The 20011-nt window shown below is 37.5% G+C and overlaps 1 protein-coding gene across 2 annotated transcripts in view; it reads right to left on the bottom strand.

Moving 5' to 3' along the window:
* The window catches only part of Lcp1 (lymphocyte cytosolic protein 1), a 78468-nt gene that overhangs the window by 9597 nt on the left and 48860 nt on the right, over positions 1 to 20011 (bottom strand). For both annotated transcript variants that reach the window (XM_015484297.2, XM_048800939.1), the window contains exons 7-15: positions 19017 to 19149; positions 16226 to 16307; positions 14570 to 14735; positions 12791 to 12933; positions 10291 to 10386; positions 8814 to 9009; positions 6549 to 6627; positions 5261 to 5375; positions 4074 to 4207 (exon numbers count right to left, since the gene is read on the bottom strand). In XM_015484297.2, the coding sequence (XP_015339783.1) occupies positions 4074 to 4207; positions 5261 to 5375; positions 6549 to 6627; positions 8814 to 9009; positions 10291 to 10386; positions 12791 to 12933; positions 14570 to 14735; positions 16226 to 16307; positions 19017 to 19149 (1144 nt within the window). The remainder of the gene's footprint in view (positions 1 to 4073; positions 4208 to 5260; positions 5376 to 6548; positions 6628 to 8813; positions 9010 to 10290; positions 10387 to 12790; positions 12934 to 14569; positions 14736 to 16225; positions 16308 to 19016; positions 19150 to 20011) is intronic.

Here is a 20011-nt window from a genome sequence, read left to right as displayed (position 1 = left end):
GAGAAGGGCTGGGATTGTGGCTCCGGGGTAGAGGCACTTGTCTCACATGCATGGGGCACTGGGTTCAAGCCTCAGCATCACATAAATAAATAAAATAAAGGTATTGTGTACATCTACATTTAAAAAATTTTAAAAAGTGGGGGTGGAGAAGTAGCTCAGTGGTGCAGCATTTGCCTTGTATGTGCAGAGCCCTGATTTAAATCTACAGGAAAAAAAAGAAAACAGCATTGCCTTTCGACTGATCATAAAGAGTGTGTTTGTGGCATAACTGTCCTCCTATTTCCTGATAGCTAGCATATGTGTTAAGTTATTAGCATTTACAAAACAATTAAGAATTTCTACCCAATGAGCTTCTCAATAAGAAACAGTAGGTCAGTGCTTGCTTCATTAATTTTTCTCTACATAGAATCTGGTGGAACAAACTAAATGTAATCTTCTAGCAGTTTCCCTTGTTCAGGACTTAATTCTCTTTCCCCTCATCTGGAATTTCAACCCTGATCTGCTGATACACTCAGGGAAACAGGAACCGAGTTTTCCACACATCTCTTGAGCTTAGGAACTAAATGGTACTGAAGAGAAGCCCACCTTTACACAAACGTCTATCAGTGAAAATGAAAGGCCATCAAGGAACAGAGATCCTTATTGAGGGGCAGAGTATTGTGGAGGCCACTTATTGCATTTGGGGTTTAAAAACAGTCCTTCAAGGAGGTATAGAGCTCTGGTGACCACAAAACAGTCTTTGCCACCTCAAGTGAAATGCAGAGGTTTAAAATAGAATCCAATAGCCTCTTGTAAGTGCAATGATAAAAACAAAGGGAGGAAAGCATAAAATTAGGCTGGAGTCTCGACCTTCGATAGTCCACTAAGCAATTACTCATTTAAATGTAGAATCAAAATGTAAGACAAGACAAATTTGGCCTGGGTCTACCTAGATTTTTCCTTGTGAGATAATTACCCTTGATTATCAAATGTGTCTGGGGGCAACTGTGCTATTAGACAGAACCCCACAGTCAAGATGTCAATAGCACTGGTGCTTGCAAAATGTGCTGTGCTGAAAAGCCTTTCATCAAAATGAAGGGGCATTAGGAGCCCAGCTCCAGCCAGTTCCTCATTCAACAAAAGAGGATTGATGAGGTGTGGATGTGAGGAGCCGGGGAGGGTGTGATTATTACTTGCTTGATTTCCTGCCTGCCAACATTTGTTTTATTTATCTAACATTTGGCACAGAGGGACCAAGCTCGTGTTTTGTTTGTCAAGGACCTATGCTGACTTTGCCACACACAGCCTGTTTGTGGGGAGTTCGGCTTGGGTCTCGCCATCATTGCCATCTGCCGGTGGCCTGTTACAGGTTTTTGTTTCCAAATTTATACACACACTATTTGCCAGCTGTCCAATCTGAGAACAGTCTCTGTGCTGCTGAAGGGGAAAGGGAGGCTTCAGCACATATCTCTCAATCATTCTTAGGGGGAAGAAATGACATGCCGTTTGTTGCCCAAATAAATGACCAAATTAGCACATCTGTGCAATCCCATGAAATAAATTTCAGCTAGAACTGGATATAAATTTAACAGATCTGTTAATATGTGGCATGCAGAGGGGAAAAAAAAAAGAAAAGCAAGAAAGAAAAAAAAGTCCCTTCTGGTTCTATTTTCATAATTGCCAATCACTCTTTTCCTTCAATAAGAATGAACTTCTCAGTTTCCTTTCTTAAATGTATAATTCTTATGTAGTAAATGCACCTGAGAAATATGACTTATTATCCAGGTGAAGGCTACAGCAGCAGACTAGACCTTATCATATATGTAAATGAGCCCTAAAGTAGGGCTTTGGGCCATATTCTTATAAAACTTTAGAACAAAGGTCATATTACAAAGTGTTTTTCAGATATTATGAACTTTAAAACAGAATAGAGTTTATCATTAAAAAAGACAATATTAAAGATTATTTTGTATTGTAACCCCCGAGTGAATTTAAATGTTACACCTAAAAAGGCTTTCACTTAGGTGCTTAAAGCAATCAGTACCCAAAACTAGTTTATTAAAAATCAAAAACACATGTGAAAGACAATAAAACTAGTTTTAGAGATCGTTTCTGGACATATCCTGGTGAGAAAGGCCCTTAGTAATTTTTAGTGATAGTCTAGAAATATTCAGTAAAATAGAAGAGTCAGTTGAAGTTTCTTTAACTCTAGAGTTTTCTGTGCAAAGGGGACCTTATAACATTTGCCCTCCATCATTAAGGAGACCCCTGTTTTGAAACGGGTAGCAGAGTCCTATACGTGGTAAAACAAACGTGAATTAGGTAATGAAACCTGTTATGGTCACTGCTGATTATTTTACATTATCTGGAAACAAAGGCACTGTCACAATGAGAACCATTCACAAACACTAGGATCTGTAGACAGTGGGACTAAAGTTTAAGCACCTTATGGACATGACAAACCTTGTCATTGCCATGACTTTGTTAGACAGAAGGTGATCTGACCCATGGCTGCTGGGACTTCCTTCCAAGTAGAAAAATAAATCAAGTCATGCTAACATAGGTTCTAGTTGAAAGATGTAAGACTCTGCCTGTCCAGAGCTATCAGTGTAGCAGGAAAGAGTGAAACATTTAAAAACAAACTGTTTCATACTTACACAGTTATCTAAAATTCTTCCCAGACTCATGATTTCATACCAAAAAGTTTATTTTTCTTATTATCTAGTTTATATATCTTATGCTATTTTACAATTATTTAACAAGGATTATCATTCTCACATTAGTCAAGTTTATATTCAGCTTAAAAGGTATCCAAAGTTCTATTAAATAATATGTCTATTAAAGAAATTTCACAGAGATAAACTTAGAGAACTTTAATATTGTCTATTAGAGGGACTTGTAAGAGTAAAAAGGCCAGACCTAAACACTTAATACACAATGAAAAGCATATGAAAAAATGTTGAGAGAGAGAGAGAGAGAGAGAGAGAGAGATATTACTAAATGTGAAGACATAGGAATACATATTATCTGCAATGAAAAAATAAAACATGGAAGACATAATTGAAGAGAAATAAGTTCAGGGACAACTTCAAATAAGTAAATATATATGGACTTGGAGTCTCCCCAAACAAGGTTACTGAATATAAAAGACGTATTTCAACAAATGAAAGCCAAAATTCTTCAAAATTTGATGGAAAGTTTAAACCCACAGATCAAATAAACTTAGCAAACCTCAAGCACAAGAAAGAATATTATACATCATAATTAAATGGTTTAAAACTTATAATAAGGAGAAATCTTAAAAATAGCCAGAAAAGAAAAGACATACGACATACAGAGGAACAAAGAAGGACAAGAGATTTTCTTTTCGCTGGAAATCATGGAGGCAAGAAGACAGTGAAGACTATTTAAAAGTACAGAAAAGAAAAGAAAACTGTATCAACCTAGATTCTACATTCAGAGAAAAATCTTTGAAAAATAAAAATGAAGTTGAGACTTTTTCTCACATGTACAAGTTGAAAGAATTTATCATCAGCAGTCCAGTGCTATTAGAAAAGTTTCAAATAGAAGAAAATATACTAGGTGGAAATCTGGATCTACACAATGGACGAAAGAACATAAGAAATAATAAATGTGTAGGTAAATACGCTAACTTCCCGCTTGTTTTTAAATCCCCTTCAGGGGTAATTGTTACTTTCGCAAACCAGTAAAAAGTAAAAGGACTGAAAAAGATATGCCTTGCTAACATCGAATCAAGAGAAATAGTAGTAGCTCTATTAATATTAGAAAAAGTAAATTTCAGAGAAAAGAATATCACTAGGCATAAAAAGTGTCACTCTATGACTCACTAAGACAAAACAATAATCTAAAATGTTTATGAACCTAATAACAGATTTTTACAGCACTGGAAACAAAAACTGATTGAACTGAAGAAAGAAAAAAAATTTCAGGAAAATAAAAAATACTTGTTTGGTTTTTATGCTTAGCTTAAAACATAGTTTAAACTGAATTAAATCACAGTCCTAAAAATTTCCTAGTAAATTTCCAGGTAAATAATCTGTTCAATAAAAAGTTATTCTCATGAGTCACATTACCTTCTCATTAGCTGCCAAACCAAGGCCAGTGTTAAAGTCCTGTTTCCTTCATTAAGATCTTGTCCACCAATGCCAACCAGAGAAAACTTAGCTTGATTCTTCCCCAATTCCACCGCATAATTACAATTCTCAAGCTATTGAAGAGCAAGGAAGAAAATATTTAATATCATCACCTTGATTATGATGAATACCAGATAAAATAAGAAAAATAAAGACACAAATGAAATAAATAAGATCAGACTCAATGATTCCTCAAGTCTCGAGTGGTTCTAAAATTCTAGGATTCTAAACAAGTTAAAGAATTTTCCATCTTTTCTTATTTAGAAACACTTCATTTCCACCAAAAATATTCGCAGGATACTTTTAAGTGAAAAACTAAAATTAATTGTTATGAACATTTTGTGGCCATATATATATATATATTTTTTTTCTTGGTACCAGGGGTTGAACTCAGGGGCACTTGGCCACTGAGTCACATCCCTAGCCCTATTTTATATTTTATTTAGAGACAGGGTCTCACTGAGTTGCTTAGGGCCTCGATTTTGCTGAGGCTGGCTTTGAACTCACAATCCTCCTGCCTCAGCCTCCTGAACTGCTGGGATTACAGGTGTGCACCACTGCACCTGGCCATAATATTTTTAAAATAGGTAAATTCAGACTTGGAAAATCTGGATTCTCCATCCTGTGTTCATATAGTAGATAGACATGTAGGGCAAATATTCCTGTAGCTACCCATGGTTTATTAAGAGTCATCAAGAGGAGAAATGGTAAGACATGGTTCTGCCAACCCTGTTGTTACAAAATAACGTTCCCACTGTGTTGACAGTAGACAAACTATTTGTACTAGTCAAGCTGTCAGTACAAAGCTCCAATTTTTTAGAAAATTAGAATGAGGATCCTGCTGGGGAAGAAAACCCTGTGGCTCTGCTTGCTCTAATTATCTTAATTAGAATTTTTACATGATAATGTTTAAAGACATCCAACATAGAATTATAAATAAGTCATTAACTGAAATAATGGACTTGCTTTAATAAAACTATTCAAATTTCTGATTGCTGTGGTATAATTTAATCCCTGGATAAACATTACTTATCTAAGTTTGGCATACTGATAAAGTATTCACAAAGAGCGTATGCAGACTTATGACTTTGTCTGCCTACAGGAATATCAGAACGGTCATTGTTTACCTTCTTCATGTTGCCCCCCAGTTTGGGGTATGGTGGTTTGTTTACTCTGTTCCAGTCAACAGGGACTTTAATCTTTTCATAGAGCTGGAAGATGACCAGGGCATCTGATAAGTCACTGAATAAAACAAACACAGAAGGAGAATGCTTAGATATCCAACATTTTATTCAGGGCCTACACTGGGCCAGGTACTTCCCTATATCTTAGCTCCAGGAACATTCACAATAATCCTGTGATACCCAAAGGACTTAAAAACAACATACTACAGGGACACAGCCACATCAATGTTTATAGCAGCACAATTCACAATAGCTAAACTGTGGAGCCAACCTAGATGCCCTTCAATAGACGAATGGATTTTTTAAATGTGGCATATATACACAATGGGATATTACTCAGCAATAAAAGAGAATAAAATCATGGAATCTGCAGGTAAATGGATAGAGTTGGAGAAGATAATGCTAAGTGAAGTTAGCCAATCCCCAAAAATACAAATGCTGAATATTTTCATTGATATAAGGAGGGTGATTCATAGTGGGATAGGGAGAAAGACCATGGGCGGAATAGATGAACTCTAGATTGGCCAGAGGGGTGGGAAGGGAAGGGAGGGGGCATGTGGTAATTAATGATGGTGGAATGTGATGATCATTATTTTCCAAAGTACATGTATGGAGACACTAATTAAAGTCCCTGTTGACTAATTGGTGGGAATATACTTTGTATACAATCAGAGATATGAAAAATTGTGCTCTATATATGTAATAAGAATTATAATGCATTCTGCTGTCATATATAAAATAAATAAATAAATAAATAAACCAAAAATTTTTAAAAATGAAGAAAAAAGAGTAACTGCATCTTTAGAGGTGAAAAAAGTGTCACTCAGAGAAACTGAGTCCTGTCCCCAGGTGCGACCAGCTGTGCCCCTTCAGCAGACATGCACGCTGCCTCCAGGAAGATAAGCAAGGCTTAACAAACAGCACAGGAGATTCTTAACTGCAAACCTAGTCCTCATTGCTTTGCCTGATGGTGAGAAGAACAGGCTTTGACACACAGTAAATCTGTCTTGCTGAGATATGATTCTTCTACTAAACACACCGTAAGGTTGGTGCACAGAGGTGAGTTTCTCAGCTGAACACCCAACATCTGCAGCTCATTATGGCACTCCCCACCTCCTCATCCAGGTTCATGCATTCTGTGAAAAGAATGTGCACCATAGTGGAACTGGAACCCTGTTTTCTTCACGGTCTCTACATCTCACATTAGGGATGAGTTCCCAAACATTCTTACCTGTATAAATGATTGACACGAGGGTTAACACCCAGGGAGTTCATCCAGTTTCTAAATGTCCGCTCTTCCCTGGTCTCACCTAGATTAATGAAGACTTATTATCTTTATGCCCGTCAGCCATTTTTATTATCCAAGTTTAACCAATAAAAACTGAAGGTAGACTAAAAAATAAAATAGACCCTATTGGATTTGGATGAGCTTTCCTATTCTGTGTTAATTTCTCCCTATTTCAATTCAATAAGAATTTTCATTGCACCTATTAGTGGTGTGCAAGATTCTGTGTAGGGTAACTATTCTGAGTTGGCCCATGAAGACTTGACATTCTTGTAGGAAAAACAAGATTCTTGGCCATTAAACAGAGAGTTATAAAACTCACACAGGAGGCAGGTGTATTTGCTCTTTGGGTTGAGATGTGGCAAAAATAGTATGGGCTAAATTTAGAGGGGTGAAATTTGAGTTTTACTTTCTGGGTTAGTAAAAGAGAGTAATGAGTTCACAGCAGAGCATTTGGGGGATGGTAAGAGGTGGAAGTAGGAATGAGTATAAATATGAACATAACGGGAGCAATAGACAAGGTCTCTGTTGAGAATGGGCATGATTTGTTGGGGGTCTGTGAAGTACCAGCACACAGAGACAAGGCTGTCTAAATGCTGGAACCAGAATTGGAGATCTCTGAATGCCAGGCAGCAGATTTGGGTTGATATATTAGACAGTGTCAGTCATTATGGGCTCTTTTTAAAATTACTATAATACATTCTCAAGTGAGGCAGAGATATAATGAAATCTGTGCTGGATTGTGCCTGGCAGCAGTGTGCAGAATTACTGAGAGGTGATATGCATTTAAATTACATATGCAGAGGGAACAGTGTTTGGCACTAGTGTGTGAGGCACATTCAAGTGTTTGATGAATGGCTGAATTGAGTGCCCTAAGTTCTATTAAAATAATTGGTGTATGAGGTAATATTTGTCCAAAAGAACAGAAAGGAAAAATAACAATCTAGAAGGTATTCCAAATGAAGAATTGTTGGTATTTGTTGACTTAATAGATTTAGGGATAAAGGAGATGAAGATATCATAGTGGAACCCAAGGTCTTCAGTTTCAGAGACTAATGAAAAACAAATGGTATGACTAATAGAAATGGAGAATTTTTAAAGATGGGAACAGATGGGATGGGAGGTGGGGTGGAAAGGCAATGAGGGAGGGGACAGGAGAAGGGATCGTTTGTTTTGTATACGATTCATGTCAAAAGATAGTGAGGGTCCCAGATAGTGAAATCCTAGGGGCAGCTGGAAATGGGTGATTGGTGGGCTTTATATATAGACTTGAGATCAACAAATATGTAGACTCCTGACCATGGGATAACAAATGGTGCAAACACAGCAGTATTAGATACGGACTCTTTCCAGCTACGGGAGCGCACTGTGGAAAAGGATCCACCAATACTTTAAATCTGTATTGCCTTGCTTGGTGACATTCATTTAATATTAATTTTGACTTTATTTTTTGTTTCAAGGGGCTAGGTCATGATATAAAAAATAAGGATAAGTAAACATCTCTGGCACTTTAAAAATATATATATATATATTTTTAGTTGTAGTTGGACATAATACCTTTATTTTATTTATTTATTTTTATGTGAGAATTGAACCCAGCGCCTTGCATGTGCTAGGTGAGTGCTCTACTGCTGAACCACAACCCCAGCCCCATTTCTGGCACTTTTAGCTGGTAGAAGTTAACTAAAACCATGTGCTTTTTGTCCAATCTTAGGATACTAAACCTGCAAGATACAACTGTCAGGATTCTGCCCCAAACTACTGTTCTGTGCTGCTAATAATCCAAATAAAAGAAATAAAATGAAAACAGAAAGCTTATCCTGATATAAATTAAATATCATTTTTATATATTTGAGTGGTAGCTATTTCTTGTTTCTAGGAATTAACATAGTCTATTAAGAACATAAATTAGGTTTTTGGAGCTCAGGATTGATTTCATCCAATAGTTAAATGCATTGTCTTCCCTGAAACACTTAATTCTGATAATGGATGAAACCTGAATATAATGGATGTGAAATGATCGTATTTGATTATTCCTGCTTGGCTATAATTGACTTGATTAATTTATTCTATTTGATGTAATCAGATAATTGGTGTGCTGTTTGCAGGAGGGGGGGATTTTTTATCTTCTTCGGAGGTGATTCTGAGTTGCCACTGCATTAGATTCGGGAGCATTTCTCCAAATATCTTAAGCAACTGGTTTATAGTTACCTTCCAGAGCACCCCAGTCGATGTCCTGGTTCTCTGGTTTGTGCAAGGCAGGGTATCTATTAAAGAGGTTGGCTATAAAGGCCAAGTTCAACTTGGGGTTCCCTCGGACAACATCTGTGGCTGTGACAAACTGCCGGCAGCCCAGCCTTTCTGCTTGCTGCAGCATGCATTCTGCCCTCTGGATGTCATCCTTCTCCTGCAATGAAAAAGGACATCTCAAGACTGGGTCAAGACTCCCCATGCACAATGTGGATGTGTATAAGGTGAAAAAGAAATGGGAATTCCACTGAAAATCCTTAATGTGTCTCCAATAGATGCACAGCAACAATACATTATTACTTACATGTACCTGCACTCAAATCAGAAAGTCCCAAGTAAAAAGAATCTCAGAAATAGGCAATTGAGACTTCTCATCTCTATCTAGAGCCATTTCAGATGAATGGTAGGTTGCTCTGTTTTTAAAGAAATTCAGTGGATTTTTGAAATCTTACTGTTTGAGTTTATCTTAATTATTTTAAGTCATCAAGCTTCCTTTTTATTATATTCTGGCATAGACTTCTTGAGTTTTTGTCTATTTATAAAGTTTATTAAATAATAATTTATATTCCTGTTTCTAATTCATAATAGATATTTACAACTGTCAATAAGAATACCTGATTTCCCACACTGAGTTGGTATACCCAAACAAAATAAATATCAGCTAATAAGAGTGAACTGTATATTATCACTGAAAAATTTAGGACATCTGTTTGGCTCTTGAAGATTGAGAACCACTAATTTCACATGCCCAAATAACGGTAGAGCATCCTCAGTTATTTGTAAGCAGTCTTAAGGCTAAAATTTTTTGAAATATGGTCTACTTCTCATAAACTCTAAGAAAGCACCAATTTTTAGAAACAGAACTTTTGAATTATTTCTTAGGTTGAGGACAATAGCCTTCTGTGAGTTTTACTTCTTATTTGCTTTTACTTTATTTCTCATTCAGGAATGAGTTGACTTTGATATTAATTCATTGGATTTAATTCCAGTGATATCAAACAAAGCCCACAAAAGGACAAGGCTACTTCTCAAGATCAGTAGTATTAAAAGTGGTGGCAAAACTGAAGGACTTGCTCCTAATCATTACCCCATGGACCTAGGCATTGAAACACCACACTGCACCCCACACTTGTTATACTTATGAGTCAATGGAAAATAAAATAAAACTAAATGGGTGGGGGGAGCTAACATTTTAACATGCAGAACTGTGTTGGTATTTAAAGCCTGTGGGATGAAGGACATATAAAGAAGTCCAGCATTTCATTAACATTTGTTTCTTTCTTTAATGTTTTATTTGTAAATTCAGTTTTCCACAATTATTATTGAAAACTGTCGACAGTTTTTAATAGTTTAATAAGGATTTAAGCAGGACTCCAGAGAAGGGGTCATGCAGAGAGCAATGGAGTAACCAAGGTAAACACAGTGTCTGTTGTCTTACCCTTAGTCCTGACATGTCAATAACGACAGCAGGGATACCTTCTTCATCTCCTTTGGGAGCCACCTGCTCAAGCAGGTGGTAATAAGCTTTTGAATCCTGTGAAAAATTAAGAAATTACGGTATCAAAACAGCACAGCTAATTACATACTTAGCTCTACAATGATTTCCCCAAAGCAAACATTTTATTTCTTATTATACTGTCATTCAAGAATGTCACTTAATTACCAAAGCTAGAAACATTCACTAATTTGAATATTTTATTTGGTTGCATATTGCATTTGCTTTTCTTTTTAAAGGAGTATAACAATTAAAAATACAGGACATACACAAAAGGCAACCCAAAGGAGCAGATTTTTTTTGGTCATCCATAGGGGAGAAAAACAACTTATTTATGCATATTAAATTGTATACAGGAAAATATATATACCTTTATATTGCTGTAGAAGTCAGTCAGCTAAGGTTTAATTAAAAAAAAAGTGACAGAAAAAGGAAGCAGAAGTTTAAAGCAGAGTTTAAAAATACATTTAAATGGACAATCAGCAAAAGAAAAATAAAGATTTCAAAGACAGAAGGTTGAAGCATTAACAAGAAGTCTTTTTTGTAAAAGGAGAAATATTATAATAACAAGTAAATTCAGTGTTTCTCTAGAAACTAGAAAAATGGTTAAATGTAGTTATAACAGATGGCATATAGGTAATAAATTCTCAAGTTTTCTTAGATTCTGGAATATGCTTATTGACACAGAATTCTCAGAATCACAGTCTTAAAAATACAAACTTATTCTCAGTCAATGAAAGCATACAGAATTTCAAGTAATAAAATCATTTAATAGCATCTTATTTTTTCTTAAAGACTGGAAAACCAGCTGCTAAACATTTTGAAAACTGGGTGGGTCTGGGCAGAGCAGATGTATGCTCACCACGTAGACATTAGAAAAGTGAGAACGGGAAGACGGGAGCCACTGATGTCGCACCTGGGGAAACGGTTTTCATCTCCTTTCTTTCTACCTTCCCTTCCTCTTATTTTTCTCTATTTTGAAGTCAGTGAAAGTTCCATGCAGGTGGTAGGCACCCCTACAAACTGCCTGCCAGATGTTACATCTTTTTCACTTTGCCTTTCTCACTCCCCTACTCTGTTCTTGCTAATTTTATGTAATTTAAAGACACCTCCTGAAGCTGCTGGCTCCTCAGACACACCCTGCAGCACAGGCCTCTGCTGCTCCCTGGGCACAACCCTGTAAGTGCTCAGCCTGCCAGTTCCTGTCTCAGACAGACACTTCCCAAAGTTCAAAATGGTTATTTTTCTGAAGAGCACAGCTTTTTTTTTTTTTTTTTTTTTTGCTAGGAAATCTGGTAAATTTATGGCTGCAATGAAGCAGCCTAACTTTGCTTGAAATGTTTTGCAACCATCAAAGGGCTTCACTATTGATCACAAAGAGAGCTGAGGTCCAGTGCCTGCTAAACCCCATTTCGGTGGCTATTGCTAGAAGAATGTTGATAGTCAGTGGAAGTTATAAGGTTAGAAGAGTGAACTGGGCTTAAATCCTAAGGAATGAGGACCTTTCCACCCACAAAGCTTTGCACTAGTCCTGTGTCTGGTGGACCCTGAGTGCCAGGCACCATTGAGTTTGTGTGGTGAAGCAGCCGGAACCTGTAACTAAAGAATTATAGGCCTGGTGGACTCTTGGCAGGTCACATTACCTTTCCTTTGCTCTCTGTTTGGAGGAAACTTCTTTAATTTTTGAGAAAGTGGATACTGAAATACCTCCTTGTGTTGCGTCTCAGCATCTCACACCAGTTCTTATGGGAGTTGCTTTCTGCTCATCCTGAAATGCTCCTTAAGTGCGTCCTACCTTGGTCCCTTTGTCATCGCCGCCAACAGCTGACTGTTCTCACCTGGTCATGGAACTTCGTAAACTTGCACACCTCCCCAGCCTTTCCCCTTGAGGACTCCTTATCTCAGTTTCCTTATTTGTAAAATGAGAGAATAATAATCTTGATCTCAGGGCTAGTGGTGAGGATTAAGTGAGTCAAGGCATGCACACAGCAGTTAGACCCATGCCTGGTGTGTAGGAGACACCATGTTTGCTACTAGTAGTCGAATGAGAAGAGTCAACCTGGTGTAATGTTAAAGGGAATCCCCCTCAGGTGCTCCCGTTTATGACACCAGAGCCATTTTAGAGTCCTATGTATACTCTCTTTACCTAAAAAAGGGTCTCATCTCTTGCCTGGCACTCTCCTACCCTTGTCCCTCTACTTCCTGATACTGAAACTCCAAGCCAGACTCATCTTCCTTGCATACTATGCCAGGATTCTGGATAGATGTGAGTGTGGCCCAGAATTAGAGATGCCCTCTGAAGGACAGTGAGTGGCTCCAAAAAAGGACCAGATGAACCTTAGAGTTCTGAAGACAGGGGGCCCAGCATCTGTCTCTCCTCCACCGATGCCCAAAACTCCCTTTACTGCAGGAGTTAGTGATGCTCAGATAACACTGCCCCTACCTTGATGTCAGTGCTGAAGTTGCTGATTTTATTGCAGCCTGCATTTTCCAGGTGGTAATTAGCCCACCTCAGAAGGAGATCTTCAGGGGAGAGCTTCATCAAATCTTCCAGGCTCTCCCCTTCTCTCAAAAGAGCAATCAGGGCTGAAAAAGCACACACACACAAACGAACAAAAATAAATACAGGGCATGTTTAAGGGGATTCATTGTAATTCTCATGGATCCCTGCTGGAAAGTCAGAGAGCTGCATTATCTTTCTGGTGCACAGGTTCTTACAGCCTCTCTCATTGAACAAATACTATTATGTCTCAAAGGAGGTGTGTGCTATTGCAGCTTACTCATTATCCCCATTTTTCATGTGGAGAAGACAAGGCACCAGAGAATCTCAATGCTACATCTGAGAACACAGGGGCAGAGTCACAAAAATAACCAAGAACATTGGCTTGGGATGCTCGGCTGCCTCTATCAGACCACATTTCACCATTTGACAACCATTTTGCTTTTAAGAGATCAATTTTGTGATAATGACAATCAATGTTCTCCTGTCTATCACCATAAGAATTTTGTATTTCAAATGCTTACCTGCATAATTATAGCAATCTGACAATGTAATCAATTCTCTTCTGTTTCCCCAGATGAATAAATAGTTTTTGCTCAATTAGGTTTAAATTTAGCTGATTTGAACTTGAAAAATCAATATTCTTTCTCATGGGTTTTAATATTTCTATCTGCTTTTTTTGTCTCTTTACATTATGTCTAATATATTGGTTTCAGGGTGATTTCTCAGGGTTCTTTATTGGTTATTTTGATTTACACAAAATGATTAAAAAATTCTTTACAACTGAAGATTAGAATTTGGGTATGGAATTCATATTGTTTGGATCTGAACCTGAAAACTTAAGTGTAATGTTGTGATTAGTATGATACCTGTCAAGGTCTATCTCTGTCTAAGCAACTGGGCTGTCACTGTTTAAATGCAGACAGGAGGGTGAGAGAATAAGATTGGCAGCTGCATATTTAGTTCAGAATTTCAAAAATCCAAGTGCAATTTTTTCTAGTCTTTTTCTAATTTTTCTAACTCTTGTATATATTTAAGGTAAACAGCATGATGCTTTGATAAACTCATCCTGCTACACATAGTGAAGTGATTCATATAGTCAAGCAAATATCAAAACCTGTCAACATTATGAGTGTTTATTTTTCCTTTTCTTTTGGTGGTAAGAGTACCTAAAATCTACTTTTCTGGCAAATTACCAATACATGACACATATTATTAACCATAATCCTTATGTTTTACATCAGATCTCTGGATTTATTCATCCTACAAAAATGCAATTTTGTACCAATGGCCCACAACTTTCCTCTACAGTCTTGATAAGAAGCAGACCAAGTTTCTCCCAATCTGGTGCATATACTCACGTATATGAATGTGATTTGCTTCACAAAATGTAAGTTAAAGCTTAGTAATATTTGTCATGAAGAATCTAAAGGCAAAGTGAGCTCTCAAAAAAAGCTCTTGAGGTTGAAGTTGCAGACAGTGAGACTGCGCTCTCTGCTCTAAACAAGCAACATTATTAGTCTGTGGTCTTAAAAAGCTTTTGTTCTGTCATTTAAAAAAGTCTGGGTTATTATGGATAGAATCTGTTACATTAATACCATGGACTCAATATAACTGTATAGTTTTCTAAACTTGAGAATTCCTGATCTCATCCTCTGATAGTCCCTGACATGGGCATTAATGGAACTAGGTCACCCACAGCCTTAGGGGTTTGGGTCCTACCTTCATTTCTGCTGAGTTCAATGTCAGCAAACAACCCAATCTTGATGACTTGCCACAGAAGTCCAAGGACCAGATAGGGTTTCCCCTCCTTCAGGTCCTCAGCCCCTATGTTAACCACATGGCACCCAATGGCTGAGGCAGAGTTCAGAGCCAAGTTCAAATTTTCCTAAGGGAGAAAAAAAATGCAAGTTTGGTTCTTTTGCTTTGTACATGCTAAGTTTGACAATAAACAACAACATTTTTCTTCTAGAATGTTCACAGGCCTAGATGCATGGTCTTCACTAATTTTAACACTGAGGAAGTGCAGCGAATAATGATAAGAAGGAAAAATACAGTAATCCAGACACCGAGCTTATGCAGTGGCCTATTCTGTCAAGCCAGCACCCCAAATGCAAGGCCCATGCTGGTCAGCAGGAAATTAATGAGTCTTATACTTCATCTTGCCCTGCAATGAAGCCTACACACTCAGCATCTACTGGCCAGAAACAAAAGGGCACCTTTGGGGGAAGTCCCTGTCCTGCCACTAGCTATCATTAATGAGACATTTATTGTCATAAATTACGGTCATAAAAGAGACCAACACACTAGCTTTTCGACTTGCAGACTGTGTATTACAGGAATAAATGAAAAAGACACAAATCAAATTCCAGAAAGAGATGGAAGGTTTTTTAAGAAGACAACTTACTGAGCATTCATAATAACTAGGGAAACTGAGCACACACATGCACGAGTGTGTGAATGTAGAGCATATGTGGCTATGACTAATGATGATGCATGTAATGGAACTCACATGCATTTGGAATAGCATCAATGACATTTTCAGGCTGGAGTCTACTATCCTTGGGTCCATACCAATGTCAGAAATGTATAAAAGTTGTTTTTATGATAAATTAAAAGCACCAGGGTTCTTATCCTAGTGCTCAAATGATGAATTAAAAAAAAAGTTTCTACTTATGGCCAAGATTATGAAAACATTTAACATTAAGTGCATTTCTATGCTTAATCATGAGTCTCAATTTGGTCACCACTTCCATTTAAAAAGTACACAGGGTTTGGGTTACACCCAAATAGGAGATAATGTATCATTTATGAGTTAAGAAGTAAGAAGACATGGTTTCTAAGCAAGAGAATTGCAATAATGCTAAATGATTGGAACATAAGAGAGGACCTGCTGGTGACAGTTCCAGTTAACAAACTGAAGGAATAAAAGCAAGTTGTATTTATTATACTGGTGGCTGTGGCAGCATCACATGAAGGTTGTTGGAAAACTTCCCATTTTTCACTCCCTCACTTCCTAGAAAGGCTTATTATCTCTTCAGTTAAATGCTATGGATTTGGCATCAACTCCAAGATAAATTACCAGGGAGAGTGTGAGTTAAAACTTTAGCCAATGTGAATTTGACTCCTAATTGGCCCAAACAAACATACAACCCCCTGCCCCCAGCTACTAACACTGCACCACCTTCTCTCCCACCTACTATACTGATAAAGGAAAAGACAGAGATGTATTCATCTACCTCCATTAGTTATGGCAAATCACCAGTCCAAAGCCTAGGTTTGGGGAATAGTGTTTGAGCTCCTGCAAAAACACGACTTAGTTCAATGGTGTTCTTTCTTTCCAAACCCATCCTGTACTAAGTAATGGTGGAGACATACCTGAATGGTGAAAGGGGTCAGTTTCTTTTTGTTGATTGTTCTTTCATCGATTGTGTCTGGCACTGATAGGTTGATCATTTTACTGAAAGGGAAACAATTAAATTAAAGAAAGCAGATTTCTGCATAACAAAGCCTGGTAACATTGAATTTAAATTCCAGCAGCAACACAGTCTGTGTACTCCATATTTCGATATAAAAATCAGCTGTGCCATTTTGATAAGACTCAAACTCTCTGTGGGAAAGGCTACTGTTCCCGAAGCCATCTTATTTTAGTGAGGCGAGTTATGAGGATTCCACTTCTTATCCACATACCCCAACAGCTACAAAAATTACTCTGGCTCCCATATCACATTAGAAAATTCCAGGTGGAAGACCAAAGCAAATACCCCATGAGTACTTCTGCTTTCTTAGCCATGAAAATTGTTCCCACTACATAAAAGACTATCAATACACTTCTGAGTTTATATAATGCCTACATTTCTATTTGAATCAGATCAATACCTTAATAATTATATGATGAATGACTCTTTCATATCCTTTTATAGTAATTATTTAATTAGTGAATTCTAAACTTCCCCCACTTAATAGGTAAATAATACATTGATCGATCGGACATCCAAAGCATGCAATCATTGATATTAAAAAAAACCTGATTTTATCCAAGTTAGTATACATTTAGTCTTCAATTGCCCTCCCCCCCCCCCCCAAAAAAAATTCCTTTAGGTCATCTCCATCTTATTTAAAGAAAGGAAGTGAAAACAAATATCCAAAAGGAACAATACCACAGATTTTAAAAAGTGGTAAATGCAACTATGACTACTTCTTTCTTAATGAGAAATCAGCATTAACATATTTTCCTACAATTTTTTCTTTTGGCACTGGGGATTAAACCTAGGGGTGCTTAATTACTGAGCCACATCCCCAGCCCTTTTTTATAATTTATTTAGAGACAGGGTCTTGCTGTTTTGCTTAGGGCCTCACTAAGTTCCTGAGGCCGTCTTTGAACTCACAATCCTCCTGCCTCAGCCTCCTGAGGTGCTGGGATTAAAGGCCTGTGCCACCACGCCCAGCTTTTCCTACAATTTTTAAGCAACTAGTGGTTTTTGTATGTGTAGCTAATTTTTAGTGATATATTTCCATAACATGGAATAATAATATATTTTATATATATACATATATATGTTGAGTGTGTGCGGGCATGCTTATGTATATGTATATTTAAATAAAAGGTTCTATGCTACAAATTAAGTGAAACATATTCCTAACTCATCATTTCAGAAATGAAAATCTAGTAGTAAACAAGTGAAGCTCTGGGAGATAGTGAAGGGGAGTGACTGACACAAACAAGATTCTCTTTCCTTTAAAAGCTTTTAGTCCAATTACAGAGACAAAATGCACGGATATGAAAAGTTGCATAATACTCTAAAAGCAGAACATTTTAATAGTTCCCAAAGTATTATAAGTAATATTTCCTCTGTTCAGTAAAGGAAGAAATCACTGGGGGATGGGATAGGCCAGAAAATGCCACGGCCTATGGATTTGCACAGGAGGAGGGGCCAGGAAAGGGCGCTCTTAAAAGGAAAATGGAAGGCAAAGCGTAGTTACAGGTTACAAGCGGGGTGCATGGGGTGGGGGACCCACAGGGCGTGTCTGCTGATTTCCTTAGTCATTCATGCAGTTGCCTGTGCAGCCCTCAACCTGGGCTGGGTACCCATACGCCCTGGGGGCTGGGGAGGTAAAGTAGGAGAGTGAAGGAATGCCATGGGGTGCCTTGGGTGCCAACCTAAGAAGGCAGACTTGATCCTGCAGGCTAGGATTTAAAACTTTTTTTAAAAAATTTCACTTTTAGCAGTGGAATCCTTAAAATTTAATCTCATGATAAAATCTAATAAAATACCCAAAGCACAATTGCTTTGGGTGAAGCACAGGAGAGAGGCTCAGGGTCTTGCCCACCCATCCTTTCCATCACTCCTGAGCTCACCACATAATGAGTATCTCCAGCTACTCACTAACACGCAGTCTGCAATGACAGAGCAGCTGCTGAGAACTATAGAGTCAGTTTCAAAGACACCATCCTAGCTGGGCAAGGTGGCACATGCCTGTAATCCCAGCTGCTCGGAAGGCTGAGGCAGGAGGATCCCAAGTTGGAGGCTGTCCTCAGAAACTTAGTAAGACCCTGTCTCAAAATAAAATAAAGGGCTAGGGATGTAGCTCAGTAGTAGAGTGTTTGCCTAGCATGCACAAGACCCTGGATTCTAGTACCCCACCCTCAAATACCCATCCTGAACTGACCACCCTATTCAGAGCTCTCTTGTGGAGAGAATACATCCCCCTTTCCCAGGTGCCCTGTGTCCTGAGTATTTGTGTATACCACTTAAAAGCCTCTTTGCTTAAGGAATACAATGTGTATTGGATTGTTTCCATTACCTTCCTGCTATTCTTAAGACTATCTGCTCTCACATTAGGCCATGCTCAGTTGAAATAAAATGGCACATATTCTAAAAATAGCCACCTTTCACCTTGCCTGTCTCTCCCCTCCCCCTGCTCTGTTTATGCTTAGCTCTATATTGTGCATCCTTCCTCTCCATCCAAGAAATAAAGGTTTGTTTTTTTTTCATTATAAATTGCTTCTGAAATCGTTTGCTCTCCTGGATCCAGTCAAATTAAAAAGTCCATAAAAGTATACCCATCACAGCTGAGCACCAAAGGAAGTGGCCCAAGATAAACACTTTTAATTGTGACATTCCAGAAAATGGGCAATTCTTTGGAAACCAAGAGGAAGTTTATTTACCAAAGGACAATGCCGTCCCCAACAGCACTAAAGAGATCATTGGTGTTTGGATTCATCGGGATGACATGGCGACAGTCGGGATCATTTTCTAGGGCTTTGTTTATCCAGTTGACAAACGCATACTTTTCTTCCTCTACAAGTAAAAGATTAAAATAACTTATTTGCAATGTGAAGATGTGATATAAATCAGATTATCCACATGGATATCAGATTCTCATGCTCAGGAGGGACATTACAAGGTTATTCAGTTCATTATCTTATTGTCTTATATTTGTTGACATTTAAAAATCTCCAGTCACTTGGAACAGAACCTGTGTTCACTCCAATTATAAAACATATAGCAAGCAGATTTAGAACAAAACAAAACATGCATATATATTTAGAAACAAATATATACATGTATTTATATATATATGTAAATGCATTAAACTAATAAAAATATTTATATAGGTATAATTTAAGTATAGATACATAGGTATAATTTAAATACAGTCTAATTCTTATAGGATAAAACTTGGGGTTCTGCTTGTAGCCCTGCTAATTTAAGTGCTGGACAATCGTGAACAGTATCTCTGAGCTTCTTTGTTTTTTAAATTTGTTCTAATTAAACATGATAGTAGAACATATTTTGATATATTATACATATATGGATTGTCTGGTTGTACATGATGTAGAATGTCATCATGGTCATGTAATGACTGGTCATGTAATCATATATGCACATGGGATAGTAATGTCTAATTCATTCTACTAACCTTCCTATTTCCAGTCCCCTCGTTCCTCCCTTCCCTTCATTTCCCTTTTTCTAATCCAAAGTACTTCTAATCTTCCCCAACTCCTACCCCTTATTGTGAAATTAGCATTTACATATCAGAGAAAACATTCAGCCTTTGATTTTTGGGATTGGCTCATTTAATTTAGCATGATATTCTCCAGTTCCATCCATTTACTGGCAAATGTGATAATTTCATTTTTTTTAATGGATGAGTAATATT

The sequence above is a fragment of the Marmota marmota genome, unplaced genomic scaffold, assembly GCF_001458135.2.
Source record: "Marmota marmota marmota unplaced genomic scaffold, marMar, whole genome shotgun sequence".
Taxonomy (NCBI): Eukaryota; Metazoa; Chordata; class Mammalia; order Rodentia; family Sciuridae; genus Marmota; species Marmota marmota.
This window is presented reverse-complemented; position numbering and strand designations above follow the sequence as displayed.